At 44.4% G+C, this 16722-nt stretch overlaps 1 protein-coding gene and 1 long non-coding RNA gene across 12 annotated transcripts in view; one reads left to right on the forward strand and one right to left on the reverse strand.

Annotated features, from left to right (window-relative positions):
• Window positions 1-16722, reverse strand: part of PLCH2 (phospholipase C eta 2) — a 483181-nt gene that overhangs the window by 205377 nt on the left and 261082 nt on the right. The window contains exon 1 of one of the 11 annotated variants that reach the window (XM_072155954.1): window positions 16585-16642. The exons of the other annotated variants lie outside the window; for them this stretch is intronic. Within the exon in view, the coding sequence (XP_072012055.1) occupies window positions 16585-16627 (43 nt within the window). The 5' untranslated portion in view covers window positions 16628-16642. Of the gene's footprint in view, window positions 1-16584; window positions 16643-16722 lie in introns of those variants that run through there. 11 annotated transcript variants of the gene reach the window in all.
• LOC140135022 (uncharacterized) overlaps window positions 1-16722 on the forward strand; it is a 58225-nt gene that overhangs the window by 34834 nt on the left and 6669 nt on the right. Inside the window, exon 6 of the long non-coding RNA XR_011856449.1 lies at window positions 1528-3353. This is a non-coding gene — a long non-coding RNA (uncharacterized lncRNA). The remainder of the gene's footprint in view (window positions 1-1527; window positions 3354-16722) is intronic.

Raw genomic sequence — 16722 nt, forward strand, 5'->3', positions numbered from 1 at the left:
GCTAGGACCCGTTGTATGGTCATATCTATCTATCTAGGTTGCAACATTTCAGATCCTATACAGGAATCTGTTTCAACTTCTTGAAAAAGGCTAAACAACAAAAATATTGCTGAGATAAAGCAATATATCTAAATATCTATATCTCTCTATGTAACATCTCTCTAGAGAGCTCCCTCAGTACAATGGACAGCTCTAGAAGTAAATATAGATCCTTGCATTACAAAAAACGATCTGTCCTAGAGAATTAACAAAACCCTCTAGTGCCACCTACAATATATGTAGCTACCCCCCCCCCCCCCAATGAGTCAATTTTTGACCTATTAAAGATAAGTCTTTTTCCTATGCCAGCTTGTAGAAACAATAGCCCAATATCTAGGGATTTGTGTAATCACATTGCTATCTGACCATGAAGAACTATCCATGGTGCTGAAGGGAACCTGATATTACCATACATGGAAAAATATCTGTCCTTGTGTTTTCTGTTTGTTTACTTTTACCTTTTTATGCTAAAATGGCTTTGAAGGCACTCTGTGGCTTTCCATATACCGGAATGTCAAGGGAATACAGTGATGGACAAGCAAAGCATGCAGAATCTGAAATCCTTTTGAAATCCTTCCACCTTGGCATTACATTAGATGGTTGAACCACAAACAATACTGTACATCCATCACATTCATTTGAGAAGGATGTGGGTAATTTGGTTGTTTTTGCTTCCATGCTGTCTCTCTCACTTATTCAGCTTGTTGATACAAAGTATATACACTAGTCACCTGTTTACATCAGAAAGTAAAACTTCAGGGAATATAAATCCCCCAGGAGACAGGTTTTTGCTTATGTATCCATCCTGCAGCTTTCACATACCAGTTATAGTTATGATTCCACAATGCAATGCAGTAATATGATATTAGAAAGGCATTTTCCAGGTCCAAAGAGTGATTGACTTACTCATAGGATAAGTTATTATTATGTGATCTACTGGGGTGGGACACCCATAGCGGATAACAGCAGTGCAGGTTCAGGCTCCCATTTACTTCAACGGGTAAAGAGCCTCCAAGGAAGAATGGCAGATGATCCCCAAATCCAGGTGTGAAAAACCTCATTCATCATCCTGATCAACATCCCCATCATCCTTCATTCATGCATCATTCCCAAGAAGACTCATGGCTGTACTAGCTCCAAAGCAGCTTCTACCCAATACTGAGCACAGGGGCTGAATACTTATGACCATGTGATATCTCAGTTTCCTTGTTTAATAAACTATACACAATATTTGTCCATTAGCTGTGTCTATATTTTAATTTCAGATGAAATACCAGACACATCCATAAGACAAGAGTGGCGCTGTTTCCAAAAAACAAATCCTGGACCCACTTATTATAACATCAGTTTTGTTTATACTACCGATAGGACAATGTTCCTTTACTTTATTCTTTTCCTGGTTTTCATTGCTCTATAAAAGTAAAAGGTAACAATGAAATGTAAAATATTATATAATCAATTCTAAATGCTCTTTTTTGTGTCTTTCAGTACAAGCAACAACGTAGCACGCCTTGGTAATGAACAATAAGTATTTGTGTCCTTACAATGGAGTAGATAGAACCGGTGTGGAACAAACAAGATAACGGAGAGAATTGTCTTGCCCGCGGCAGATTACGAGTTTTGTTCTGCCTCTTTTCTATTTCACGTTTTGCTTTTTTATTAAAAACCGGTTTCAATCACGGAACAGACCATGGATGGAAGAAACATTTATTCTGCAGCTTTCTTCTGCTACTGATAAATGACTTGTTATTTAAACTAAGGGTTCCGGCTTTTGTTACGGAGGATCTTCACTTTTTGGAAGCTTTACTTCAAAGTTGCATTGGCTGAATAATGAGGCAGAAAGATGTTTTCAGTGTCTGGAGCACCTGCCTGTTACACCGCTGACCTGAATGCTGAAGCTTTTACGTTCTACCATGTTTGTTTGGCTTTTAATCTACTGAAAATAACTTCACACGTTTGCGAGCTGGGTTTAGAATAAAAAGAACAAAGGACCAGTCACAGCCATGGATATCAGTTTGTCCAAAGAATTTCTACATAATTATAACGCTGAGGATGTAGATAACATATAGATGATGTGAATTTTAAGAACTATCACCTCACCTTATTAAATCCATGCAAGCTTCATAAATAATAATAATAATAATAGGGTCTTTTATCTCTGTGTAATGGGTTATTCTGGGTCTTACTGTTCCTGTTGTCAACATAGTCTCGTATTGTTAACTCCAACTGGACAATGTGAAAGTGGGAGGGAGGGACACCCCCCAACCAGTAACACCCAGTTATATTTTTCTAGCACCAATATAATAATAATAATTGTAATGTGCTTTTTATACTAAGAAGACATATATTACTATATTGCAGCTCTTACATTAAAAGGGTTTTCCCACAAAACAAGTTAGGCTCCATCCCCAGGATAGGGCCTAACTTGCTGAAATGTGATCTGTGATCTGATACCCCCACAGATCACAAGAACGGCAATCTCCCTCAGCTCCATAGCGCAACATGGGGTCTGATGGGGGTACATCGGACCCCCTGTTCTCGTGATCTGTGAGACCTGTTCTATCCATCACTGAGACCCCCACCAATCACCAAGTGGATAGAGCCTAACTTGTTTTCAGAACCTTATTGTATGTGTAACACTGTATCGCACGTAGGGGCAGATTTACTAAGCTCTACGCGCCGGTTTTCTGTTGGACTTTGCACATTATTTCTAGTGCAAACTGCTTGCACAGGGATTTAAGAAGTGTCCACGTCACATATATGTTGCACGCGACCCTTTTGTGTTGTGGCTGCTCTATTCATGCCACCCAAATTTCTGCAATGAAATGGGCGTTCCGGTGCTCAGTCGGACCGTGTGCCAGATTTAACATGCAAAATCTGACAGAATTGTGTCACACGCTCTATGTTAAAGGTGCACCAAAAAAAAGTGGTGCATTCTGTCAGAGCAGTGCAAGGAGCGCCAAATTCATGAAGAACGTGTGCCTGAAATCCTGAATCTCAAACTGAAGAAAAGTGCATTTTGTACTGTTCTTAGTAAATGTTCACTATAGAGTGCAAGTATTCAGTTGCAAAAATAAAAAAAGCGCCATGAATGGTGACCATTTCTAACCTTTAAAGTGGAAGCAAATTTGCATAAATTAGTAGCGTGCCTGATAATAATAAACTTTGTAATATTTTGTTTATTGCATATCATGAATATCTTCTCTTGTCTGCACACTTCAGTGCTCTCTGCCTCCTGTCCCTCCCGCCCTGCATTACAAGACCAGCTCAGACACAGGCACTTCCTGCCAGCAAGCAGCAGAGTGACTCTGTAGGTGAGTTAGTAGAGCTGACAGTGTCATTGTGTGTTATATCATGGATGATAAATCCTGTGTGTACACGTCTCTCCAAGCTTTGAAATAATTCTTTCTACATGGTCTAAGGAACCCAAATCTGAAACTACTGGAAAAAGAAGTTACATAAAGAAGGGTTTGAAAGCGGCTTATAGCCCAGGCTATAACTAAAAATGTAGGCTGCTCAATCTACTTAGTGGTGAATGTGGATTAACACTGCTGCTAGATAAATTGATTAAGAAGAAGTCCTGATTAAGCAGAATGTGATAACACCATAAACCAGATCTTATAATTATATAAAGTCTTATTGCTTCTGGACACTTGTGTCCTGCTGGAGTGGAGCTTATTGAGGTGTCACATTAGGAGGGTTTTGTTGTAGGAGATTGGATACAATAAAGTTCTAAGTTGGACTCAATAGATTTCATGTGTGTACAGTACAGATATTAATGCCATTGGTTATAAATGTGTTTTCCAATAAAATGAAAACATTCACTTGTAACATTGTAATCTTGTTGAGGAATATCAGCTGCCACTAAGACCCGGGACCTAGCAATGCTGGCTTACGATGACACCCACTGGCAGAATGTCTTTTTGACATCTGTTGTTAAAAAAGATGCCTCATGATTAGAGATGAGCGAGCACTAAAATGCTCGGGTACTCGTTATTCGAGACGAACTTTTCCCGATGCTCGAGTGCTCGTCTCGAATAACGAGCCCCATTGAAGTCAATGGGAGACTCGAGCATTTTTCAAGGGGACCAAGGCTCTGCACAGGGAAGCTTGGCCAAACACCTGGGAACCTCAGAAAAGGATGTAAACACCACGGAAATGGACAGGAAACAGCAGGGGCAGCATGCATGGATGCCTCTGAGGCTGCATAATCGCACCATTATGCCAAAATTATGGGCAACAGCATGGCCATGACAGAGTGACAGAATGAAGCTAGATAGCATCTAAAACATCCAATAATTGACCCTGACACTATAAGGGACGGCATGCAGAGGCAGCGGCAGCAGGCTAGAGAGTGTCATGGCGACATACCCTAAATGGACTCAGGCTTCAAACCGATGGGTGGCAGAGAGGAACCAAAGGAGGTGAGCAAGAAGCGCTCAAATAATATCGGTACATGATAAAAGTTTGCCAGTATATTTTGTGGATTACACAGCAGGGTGGCGACAAAGTTAATATGGAAGCCATGAAAACAACCCAAAATTCTGCCTGACACAGCTCGTTTGATAAGGGGACCATGTATGGAGGCAGTGAACTAGTAGTAGATTAAAGGTGCTGCAGTTAAAACTATGTTAGTTGGATCTTGGCATGGAGCTGGCGCTCCGCTGCCAGGCGAGCTTTCGCCAATCCAAGCCCCTGTCTCTAGGCTACTCCCCAAACAGCACTTCTAAGAACCTTTTGTATAAGATCAAGTGTAGTAGCGTTCTTATAAGTTTAGGATATGGCGGGTGAGGGGAATGTAAACAGATGCGCAAGAAGCGCTGAAATAATATCGGTAAATGATAAAAGTTTGCCAGTATTTTTTGTGGATTACACAGCAGGGTGGCGACAAAGTTAACAAGTTTGATGTTAGCGACGGCACTGCTGCTGTGCCTAGAGCTACCGACTGATGGCGCCATGGCCACGGATGGTAATTCGGAGGAGGAGGAGGTGGAGGAGGGGTGGGAGGAGGAGGAGGTATAGTAGGCCTTTGAGACCTGGACCGAGGTAGGCCCCGCAATCCTCGGCGTCGGCAGTATATGACCAGCCCCAGGGTCAGACTCGGTCCCAGCCTGCACCAAGTTAAGTGTAGTAGCGTTCTTATAAGTTTGGGATATGGCGGGTGAGGGGAATGTAAACAGATGCGCAAGAAGCGCTGAAATAATATCGGTTAATCATAAAAGTTTGCCAGTATATTTTGTGGATAACACAGCAGGGTGGCGACAAAGTTAACAACTTTGATGTGGAATCCATGAAAACAACCCAAATTTCTGCCTGACACACCTCGTTTGATAAGGGGACGATGTATGGAGGCAGCTATATGGACGACTTTTGGAGGTAGCAATGGAGACAACGTGTGGAGGCTGCTATGGAGACAATTTAATTTGGATAGTGCCTGTATGTGGCAGTCCAAAAAAGTTTTCAAACCAGAGGAGCAGGTAGGTGGCCCTCCAGAAAAATGGAATAGATTGAGTGCCTGTATGTGGCAGTCCAAAAAAGTTTTCAAACCAGAGGAGCAGGTAGGTGGCCCTCCAGAAAAATTGAATAGATTGAGTGCCTGTATGTGGCACTCCCAAAAATTGTTTAAAACAGAGGACCGGGTAGGTGGCCCTCCAGAAAAATTAAATGCATAAAGTACTATAGCTAGAGCCAGTGGGCCCTGTCAAAAAATAGCCAGTTTCCTCTGCTTTAGTGTACAAAGAGGAGGAGAAGGAGGAAAATGAGGAGGAGGAGGAGGAGTGCATACATTATTCAGGTTGAGCTTCCTTCACCTGGTGGAGATTGGAAATTATGAGAAATCCAGGCTTTATTCATCTTAATAAGCGTCAGCCTGTCAGCGCTGTCAGTCGACAGGCGTGTACGCTTATCGGTGATGATGCCACCAGCTGCACTGAAAACCCGCTCGGACAAGACGCTAGCGGCAGGGCAGGCAAGAACCTCCAAACCCAGTAGTTGTAGGGAGCTGTGTGATCATTTAGGACGATGGTATGGTCAGCTACGTACTCCCTCACCATCTTTCTGTAAAGATCAGCCCTACTCTGCCGAGACTTGGGACAGGTGACAGTGTCTTGCTGGGGTGACATAAAGCTGGCAAAAGCCTTGTAAAGCGTACCCTTGCCAGTGCTGGACAAGCTGCCTGCTCGCCTACTCTCCCTCGCTACTTGTCCCGCAGAACTACGCACTCTGCCGCTAGCGCTGTCAGAAGGGAAATACTGTTTCAGCTTGTGCACCAGGGCCTGCTGGTATTCATGCATTCTCACACTCCTTTCCTCTCCAGGGATGAGAGTGGAAAGATTTTGCTTGTACCGTGGGTCCAGGAGAGTGAATACCCAGTAATCGGAGCTGGAATAAATTCTTTGAACGCGAGGGTCACGGGATAGGCAGCCTAGCATGAAATCTGCCATATGCGCCAGAGTCCCAACGCGCAAGAATTCACTCCCCTCACTGGCCTGACTGCCCATTTCCTACTCCTCCAACTCCTCTTCTTCTGCCCATACACGCTGAACAGTGAAGGTCTGAGCAATGCTCCCCTCTTGTGTCTCGCCAACATTCTCCTCCGCTTCCTCCTCATCCTCCTCCACCTCCTCCGATATGCGCTGAGAAACAGACCTGAGGGTGCTTTGGCTATCAACAAGGGAATCTTCTTCCCCCGTCTCTTGTGACGAGCGCAAAGCTTCCGACTTCATGCTGATCAGAGAGTTTTTCAACAGGCCAAGCAGCGGGATGGTGAGGCTGATGATGGCGGCATCGCCACTGACCATCTGTGTTGACTCCTCAAAGTTACTCAGCACCTGACAGATATCAGACATCCACGTCCACTCCTCATTGTAGACTTGAGGAAGCTGACTGACCTGACTACCAGTTCTGGTGGAAGTTGACATCTGGCAGTCTACAATCGCTCTGCGCTGCTGGTAAACTCTGGATAACATGGTTAATGTTGAATTCCACCTCGTGGGCACGTCGCACAACAGTCGGTGAGCGGGCAGTTGGAGGCGGCGCTGCGCTGCCCTGAGAGTGGCAGCATCTGTGCTGGACGTCCTGAAATGCGCACAGGACGTGAGCAAATCTGACAGATTGGGGTATGTCTTGAGGAAACGCTGAACTATCAGATTTAACACATGGGCCAGGCATGGCACATGTGTCAGTCTGCCGAGTTGCAGAGCCGCCACCAGGTTACGGCCGTTGTCACACACAACCATGCCTGGCTTCAGGTTCAGCGGTGCCAGCCACAGATCAATCTGCGCTGTGATGCCCTGTAATAGTTCTTGGGCGGTGTGCCTTTTATCGCCTAGGCTCAGCAGTTTGAGCACCGCCTGCTGTCGCTTAGCGACGGCACTGCTGCTGTGCCTAGAGCTAGCGACTGATGGCGCCATGCCCACGGATGGTAGTTCGGAGGAGGAGGTGGAGGAGGGGTGGGAGGAGGAGGAGGCATAGTAGGCCTTTGAGACCTGGACCGAGGTAGGCCCCGCAATCCTCGGCGTCGGCAGTATATGACCAGCCGCAGGGTCAGACTCGGTCCCAGCCTCCACCAAGTTAACCCAATGTGCCGTCAGCGATATATAGTGGCCCTGCCCGGCAGCACTCGTCCACGTGTCCGTGGTCAGGTGGACCTTGTCAGAAACGGCGTTGGTCAGGGCACGGATGATGTTGTCTGACACGTGCTGGTGCAGGGCTGGGACGGCACATCGGGAAAAGTAGTGGCGGCTGGGGACCGAATACCGAGGGGCGGCGGCCGCCATGAGGTTGCAAAAGGCCTCGGTCTCTACGAGCCTATAGGGCAGCATCTCCAGGCTAAGCAATCTGGAGATGTGGACATTAAGGGCTTGGGCGTGCGGGTGGGTTGCACTATATTTTCTTTTCTGCTCCAGCGTCTGGGGTATGGAGAGCTGAACGCTGGTGGATGCTGTGGAGGATCGTGGAGGCGACGATGGGGTTTTTGTGCCAGGGTCCTGGGCAGGGGGCTGACTATCAGCTGACACAGGGGAAGGAGCAGTGGTGTGCACGGCCGGAGGTGAACGGGCTTGGTGCCACTGATTCGGGTGTTTAGCATTCATATGCCTGCGCATACTGGTGGTAGTTAAGCTAGTAGTGGTGGAACCCCTGCTGATCCTGGTTTGGCAAAGGTTGCACACCACAGTCCGTCGGTCATCCGGTGTTTCCTTAAAGAACCTCCAGACTTCTGAAAATCTAGCCCTCGCCGCGGGAGCCCTCGCCACGGGAGCTTCACTACGTGACACATTTGGCGCTGATGCACCTGCTCTGGCCCTGCCTCTCCGTCTGGCCCCACCACTGCCTCTTCCAACCTGTTCTGCTATAGGACTCTCCTCCGTCTCAGAAGCACTGTGTTCACCCGGCCTCTCAACCCAGCTTGGGTCTGTCACCTCATCATCCTCCGATCCCTCAGTCTGCTCCCCCCTCGGACTTCGTGCCCTGACAACAACTTCACCACTGTCTGACAACCGTGTCTCCTCATCGTCGGACACCTCTTTACACACTTCTTCCACTACGTCAAGAAGGTCATCATCACCCACAGACTGCAACTGGTGGAAAACCTGGGCATCGGAAAATTGCTCAGCAGCAACCGGACAAGTGGTTTGTGACTGTGGGAAGGGTCCAGAAAACAGTTCCTCAGAGTATGGCGGTTCAAATGCCAAATTTTCCTGGGAGGGGGCAGACTGGGGGGGAGGAGGCTGAGGTGCAGGAGCTGGAGGAGTGCCGATTTCGGTGACATGGGTGGACTGCGTGGAAGACTGACTGGTGGACAAATTGCTCGAAGCATTGTCGGCAATCCACGACATCACCTGTTCGCACTGTTCTGGCCTCAACAGTGCTCTACCACGAGTCCCAGTAACTTCAGACATGAACCTAGGGAGTGTAGCTCTGCGGCGTTCGCCTGCCCCCTCATCAGCAGGTGGTGTCTCACCCCACCCAGGACCACGGCCTCTGACCCCTGCAGTAGATGGACGCCCACGTCCCCGCCCTCGTCCTCGTCCTCTACCCCTAGCCCTCGGGTTAAACATTTTGAAAATGAAAGTTATATAACTTTAATTTTTTTTTTAACTTTTTTTTGTGTTTTTTTGTGTTTTTTAGTTTTTTTTTTGTGTTTTTTAGTTTTTAAAACCAAACAATGCTATCCTATTGCTATGGCTATTTTCTAGCCAAGTATGAAAGCACACTGATGAGATGACGCTGAGTTATGAAAAAATAAAAGGAAAATAAAAAGGAAATGGCAGACTGTGCCTAATTGAAATCCAACCCCTAATAAATTTTCCCACTTCGGTCTTTGCGATGGATATGTGCGTCACTAAGCGCTAAACACAGCGGTCGCAAGTCTCACTCCAAATTCCTCACAATTGGCTAGTATATGCACTGCAGCAAGGACAGCCACCAGCAGATCAACCAGAAATAAAATATATATAACGCTATTGTAGGCGTAAGTAAGCCGTTTGGATTCTCCTTTGGCTATTTTCTAGCCAAGTATGAAAGCACACTGATGAGATGACGCTGAGTTATGAAAAAATAAAAGGAAAATAAAAAGGAAATGGCAGACTGTGCCTAATTGAAATCCAACCCCTAATAAATTTTCCCACTTCGGTCTTTGCGATGGATATGTGTGTCACTAAGCGCTAAACACAGCGGTCGCAAGTCTCACTCCAAATTCCTCACAATTGGCTAGTATATGCACTGCAGCAAGGACAGCCACCAGCAGATCAACCAGAAATAAAATATATATAACGCTATTGTAGGCGTAAGTAAGCCGTTTGGATTCTCCTTTGGCTATTTTCTAGCCAAGTATGAAAGCACACTGATGAGATGACGTTGAGTTATGAAAAAATAAAAGGAAAATAAAAAGGAAATGGCAGACTGTGCCTAATTGAAATCCAACCCCTAATAAATTTTCCCACTTCGGTCTTTGCGATGGATATGTGCGTCACTAAGCGCTAAACACAGCGGTCGCAAGTCTCACTCCAAATTCCTCACAATTGGCTAGTATATGCACTGCAGCAAGGACAGCCACCAGCAGATCAACCAGAAATAAAATATATATATAACGCTATTGTAGGCGTAAGTAAGCCGTTTGGATTCTCCTTTGGGGTGGATATGTGTGTCACTAAGAGCTAAACACAACGGTAGCAAGTCCCCCTGCAAATTCCTCACAATATGGTACTAGCTGCACTACTAGTGCCAGCAAGCCCAGCCACAAGCAAACAAAAAAAAAAAAAAGTATAACGTTATTGTAGCCCTAAGAAGGGCTGTTGGGTTCTTGTTGAATCACTCCTGCCTAACAGTAATCTACTAGCACCCTAACGCTGTCCCTGACCAGCAGCAGCTCTCTCCCTAGCGGCATCCAGACACAGAATGATCCGAGCAGCGCGGGCAGCGGCTAGTCTATCCCAGGGTCACCTGATCTGGCCAGCCAACCACTGCTATCGACGTGTAAGGGTACCACGTCATGCTGGGTGGAGTGCAGAGTCTCCTGGCTTGTGATTGGCTCTGTTTCTGGCCGCCAAAAAGCAAAACGGCGGGAGCTGCCATTTTCTCGAGCGGGCGAAGTATTCGTCCGAGCAACGAGCAGTTTCGAGTACGCTAATGCTCGAACGAGCATCAAGCTCGGACGAGTATGTTCGCTCATCTCTACTCATGATGCAAAAACTCTCCACTGATTTCAGAAGAGTTGGAATTTTTCCTCTAACTACCACCATTGCCGAGCAAATCAGAGCATTCTTGAGAGAGGGAGAATGAGGGACTTGATATCTCTTCAGCGACTCAGTGTTTCTTTAAGCTCATTCGTTCCCCCTCCCTCTTGAATTCTCTTCAGCAATTCACACAGCCAGCATCTCTATCAGGAAAGTGGAGGCATGGCCAAGCTGTAAGAACATGAATATGCCCGACATGGGATCATTTGCATAGATAATGAGTAAAGTTAACAAACGGACTGTGGAACTTTAAAGGCATGGGGAGGAACAATATAGGGATAGTTAGTTGTACTGCTCTATAACAGCAGTTTTCAAAGATATGTTTAGCTAGTTAGTTGAACTGACAGGTTCCCTTTAAAGTGTTGCTATATAATAGTACATGCAATGTATTCTAGCCAAGGGTGAGGTTGCCAACAACTGACTGTGGGGTTCAGTTCGACTGGTGGCAAAATATATAGAAAACTCTAAGGGTTTGATGCTCCTTCTCTAAGAAAATACAAGGCAGTAGTTATGTTATAGACCCAAAAGTATAGATAAAAATTACCGTTACACTAAACTACTACCACTAAAACGACTACATAAAATATAATGTAAAATAAAATCCAACATTTATTCCATTATAAAATGTTATACAAGCCTGGAAAGGTTTACAGTGTAAATATATGCCCAGCATTCACGCAGACATGCGGTATCTAACCTCTGTCAATAACAAAACTGCAAGTTTATCTATAAAGTTCATCCTGCTAGGTTATTACAGCACAGTTTGAACAACCTTATAAAACACTGGTGTAAATTAGACAGAAAGGTCAGCAGAAATCCATTCAGGATGCAGAGGGACATAAACAGTCATGAGCCTGGCACGACTCTTGTAGAAATGAAAATTATAGATTTATATCATTCAAACTGTGGAGTCGAAACTTTATTAAAGCAGTTTAGTAGTTGTATAGAAGCAGGGGCCAACTGGCACAGATTAGAAATGAGCTAATCTATTACCGGTCTCTTAGAGGACTAAGGTTATATACGACTTTCAAGGCCAAATGGAGCAACATCGGTTCGGACAGATGAGGTTCTGACCTGAATCTAATTTTTTTCAAAAATTCTTCAAAGCTTCTATGACTCAAATCTTGAATGATTGGCTCATCTCAAGTAAGGATCTCAAAATGTCAGACATATGAAGTCAATACTAGATCAGCTGCTGATTCCATGGAAGGCCACTATTAAGAAAATGGAGCAGTACTTTGATTTTCATTGTCTTTAAAAATTTCAGTAACAGAGACAGAATCAACTTTCCCAGTGTTGGACCCTTACCAATCTTAAATTGTATGCTATATCCTAGGACTAGTCATCCAAAAGCTATAAGTTTGTTATATTCTGTATGTACATAGTTAAAGTAACAGCTCCTACTCATATCTTTTAGAGGACAACTGATTGTTCCCATAATTGTCATATGATGGGTGTGTGACCCAAGTACAGATTTTTCATTGGCCCCTTTAAATCTCAAAGCATGTACAGTATACTGCATACACCAATCAGTAGTAAACACACCAACCTCATAAACAGCAATAACATTCTCATTAAGATCCTTTACTCGATGTTGTGTAAATGCTGTACAACCACCAATAATGGGTCTTAAACGTTAAAGAAGAAAGCACAAATAGCTGACAATTGATCTGTTTTCCCATACAGCTCCGCACGTGTAGCATCATTTTGATATACTTGCCGCCATACATCATCCTTGTGCATTTTACTGCCAAATTAAACAACTCACTTTGGTGATAAACTGTCGGCCTGACAGAGCGGATAATTAACATGTCGGCTACATGTCTATGGATAGCTCTCACAGGTTAGTAATAAATAATGGAGCATTGAAATCCATAGGTGGGAGCTGAAAGTTATTTAACTCATACTTTGCAGTTGGTGCAGGGTTAGATACCGATGAAAGAGTTAATTTGAAAGTCACCTTGCAATGGGGGGGTTTGAGCCCCAGATAAAAAAGCTCTATCAGATAGTCTTTACTAAAGCCATTGGACTGAATATTCCCTTGCTGCCAAACCTAGGAGTGGTTCACCCGGTAAGGCTATTGGTATAGCTCAAATCTGAAAATTTACCATTTGTTATGCTAATAATTACATATACTTTGACAGTATTGTACAAGGAGGAACTCTGATAAAAAAAAATTGTCTTGGTTAAATCATTGTGTCAGACTATCTTTCAAAATGGCAGCTCCTGTAGGATGTTTCCAATATGCAGTGGTGAGTATCTACCAAAACTGGTCCAAGGAAAGATAACCAGTAAACCAGCGTCGTAATCTCTCAAGTCTCCTAAATGTGTGTCTTAGTGACTTACAGGACAACTCTTTAACCCATTTAACTAGATAAAACTATACCTTGTTATAGGTTACTTCTTTTTTAAATCAAATCTTTTTTTATTGGTTTTTTAAAACATTTTATACATAACCACAACTTCCCACTTTCCCTTCCCACCCTCTGACACAGATACCCTCCCCCCAACCCATACCCTTCCGGTGCAATTGCATAGTAATAATGGCATTACAGGAGTTCAGTGAAAAATGGATACACAGCTAATAAATATACAGCATTTAGCAATTACAAAATATCATATTATTAACAGTACACATGTTCTACATGAATGCTGATAGGGGATGACGCCTCAAGTGTATCGAGGGGAGTCCCGGCGAATCCAGCCAGGGGCCCCAAATGCGTTCGAATTTTGTATTTGCTTTACGTTTACAATACACAGTCTTTTCCAACCTTATAATGTTGTTCAGTTTTTTAACATATGCCTCCAGCCTTGGTGCACGGGGACGAAGCCAATACATAGCGATAAGCTTCCTTGCTTGATACAGCATTCTACTGATACCTACAGTTACTCCATCCTCCAAGTCATCCTGTCCCAACAGACCTAGCAGGCAAACTACCGGGGATGCCGTCAGTGTCACTCCATACACTTTAGTAATCAGCCTTAATACTTCTCCCCAAAATCTTTTGAGTTTTCTACAATCCCACAGCATATGAAGTATGTGGGCGCCCTCCATACCGCATCTGGGACACAAGTCCACTTCACACAGACCAACCCTGCATAGCCAGTGAGGAGTACGGTATACCCTGTGTAATAAATACAATTGAGAGAGCCGATGAGCCTCACATAGAGATAATGAGGGAACGATGGAAAGTGCCTCAGTCCACTGATCATCTGTCAAAGGTCCTACATCTTCTTCCCATTTTTCCCTGATGGTAAGGGGACTCTGTGTATGTTGGGCCTCCAACAGCGTACTATACACCCTAGATATATATCCTTTTGTGCCATCTGCAACCAGTATATCCTCAGTCAGCTCATGTGTTACTATATGTATGGTCTCAACCCTATTTTGAGTTTCTAAGGCATGCCTTAGCTGTAGGTACTGATAAAAGGAATCGTGTGTAAGATGAAATTCCTCCCTCAATTGATCAAAACTTTTGAGAACACCCTCCAGGTACAGCTGATGTATCCCGTGTATACCTTTAATCTCCCACCTCTGAAAGCCCTCTAGTTGTGCTACTTCTTGTAGATCAGGGTTTTGCCACAGTGGTGTGAACCGCGTAAAACCATTCATTCCGAGTATACTCTTAATTTTCTGCCATAGTTTACGTATCAGTGTCACAGTGTATATACGGTCAGGTGGTCTACCCTGTGCTCCCAGTTCTAGCAAGTATAACGGAGGTCTACCACAGCCATGGTATCTCAGTAGTTTTTCAGAGGAGGATCTAGCATTTGTTAGACTCCAACCTTTCAGGTGTTGAAGTTGCGCCGCTAAGAAGTACAACCACGGATTTGGGACCGCTAACCCCCCTTGGTCTTTAGCTCTTTGTAGGGTTTCTAAACGAATCCTGGCCGATTTCTTACCCCAAATAAGCGTTCTGAATAATCTTTGTATTTTATTAAAGATTCCAGTTGGAATCCACACAGGGGAGTTGTGGAGAGCATATAGAAATTGAGGCATAAGCACCATTTTACATAAATTAGTCCGTCCTATTGCAGATAGGGGGAGGCGACACCACGTATCTACCTTGGATGTCGCTCTCACAAGCATAGGGTCTATATTAAGTGTTACATATTCTGACACCCTAGGCGAGAGTTACAGGTTACTTCTACTACGTTAGATGTAACACTATTTCAAGTGTTTTCTTCTCCCCATTGCTCAGTATTCCCTAAACTAGTGACTCAACACTATTCTCTATGATCCCATAACAAAGAGAAAACAAGAGATTATATGCGCTCTAAGAATACATCCCAAACCCAGGAGAAGAATGGAGAACATTAAATAGCAGTGAAGTGAGTAATCCCTGGATTGAAAACCTATTATTTGCTGAAGTGGTCTGTCTCTGCGTTTTTAAGATGCTTGACCTTATTACAAAATCTTTACCAGGCCCCCTAACCTTTATGTGTTGTCTTTTTGTATGGTAAAAAGACACCTTATGTGCCCACTATGTCTTCTGGGCTCGGGGCACCCTTTGCAACCCTCAAATTACACCCTGTCCGTGATCACCTCTGCTTCTATCTCCTCTCACTGTGCTCCTTCTGCTTACTCCATGGACTTCAATGGGCTGTCACGATGCTCACTATTCATCTTCTTTACGAAACAATGCCCCGCTATTTCTTTTGCGTGCAAGCCGGTGCTGATGCGCCAAAATCCGATCACGTGCGCCAAAATCCCGGGGCAATTCGGCGCAAAACGGAAATCGTTGGGAAACCCGACAAAAATGCGTCCGACGGACCCTTTGTAAATGAGCCCCAGTGTTGTTGCACCTATCCCATAAGGTAGAACTTGATTGGTCTAATTTTTTAAAAAATTTTTGGATATTCTATGACATATCTGCATTATTCAGTTGTCTGTAAGGTATATGGCAACGCATATAGAAAATGAAATATTGTGACACACGCCTTAGTGTTTTGCCTTGGAGTAGCCGCAGTTTGATAAAGCACCTGACTCTGCAGGTGAGGCATTTCCTATCTGCGATGTGAGCTGAGGTCTCAGCGCTGATCACTGCTATCTGTATGGTGGTTACCCAGAGGACCTGCGTTTCCACTGCTGTCAGCCTGCTACTATTTATAAGCTGCACAAATTCACAGCTCAGATGAAAAATGAATTACATTAGTACAGCGCCTCACACCAAAATATAACTCAATTGCTAATGTGTCCTTCACACAGATTGATTAATTTCTTCATCAAGGTAACCTGAACGTGCATTTCTCCTGATAAAATCCAAGCAATCTGCTCGCATTTAATTGCAGGTGCCCCAATTCCCCTACAAACTTTCTTCTGTACACATTGAGGCAAGGGAGCGAGCATTGGAGGTGACACGTCTCTGCTGTCCTAGTGAGGCACACGCACAAGCATGTACCGATATCTCCTTCTTATCTGAGAATAGAAAGGTCTTCCTCCCTATCAGCTCATTGTGTTATCTCCAACTATAAAATATACTGGCTCAAATATATGGGGATGAATATATTCATAGACTATCACATCCTGTACTGATATCAATCAAGTGTTCAGACTACTTCCCTCATTCAAGGACACATAGAAATAGTAAAGCGACACTACTCTTGGGCTGGTCAATGCCACCACACAAGGACAGAGTGACCCCTAGGCCTATCCCTAGGTTCTTATTTGTCATTGTCTAAGAGACCCCACTGGCCAATGCATAAAATAAATGATAGATAGTACTGCAGGACCTACCCCACTAACACAAAGATGTTGTTTTGGATTACGGGTCTAGGGATAACCCCTAAAGTGTATTTGCTCCCTTACCTTTTTCAGGGCTGAGGCTTCTGATGGAACCAAAGTCCTCCATATCCTGCCACAGCAAAGTCCAGGAAACATTCCCAGGAAACAGTGCAGATGACGCTGACCCTTGAGCATTTCAGAACTTCATTTTGGAAGTGGTAA

The sequence above is a fragment of the Engystomops pustulosus genome, chromosome 6, assembly GCF_040894005.1.
Source record: "Engystomops pustulosus chromosome 6, aEngPut4.maternal, whole genome shotgun sequence".
Classification (NCBI taxonomy): domain Eukaryota; kingdom Metazoa; phylum Chordata; class Amphibia; order Anura; family Leptodactylidae; genus Engystomops; species Engystomops pustulosus.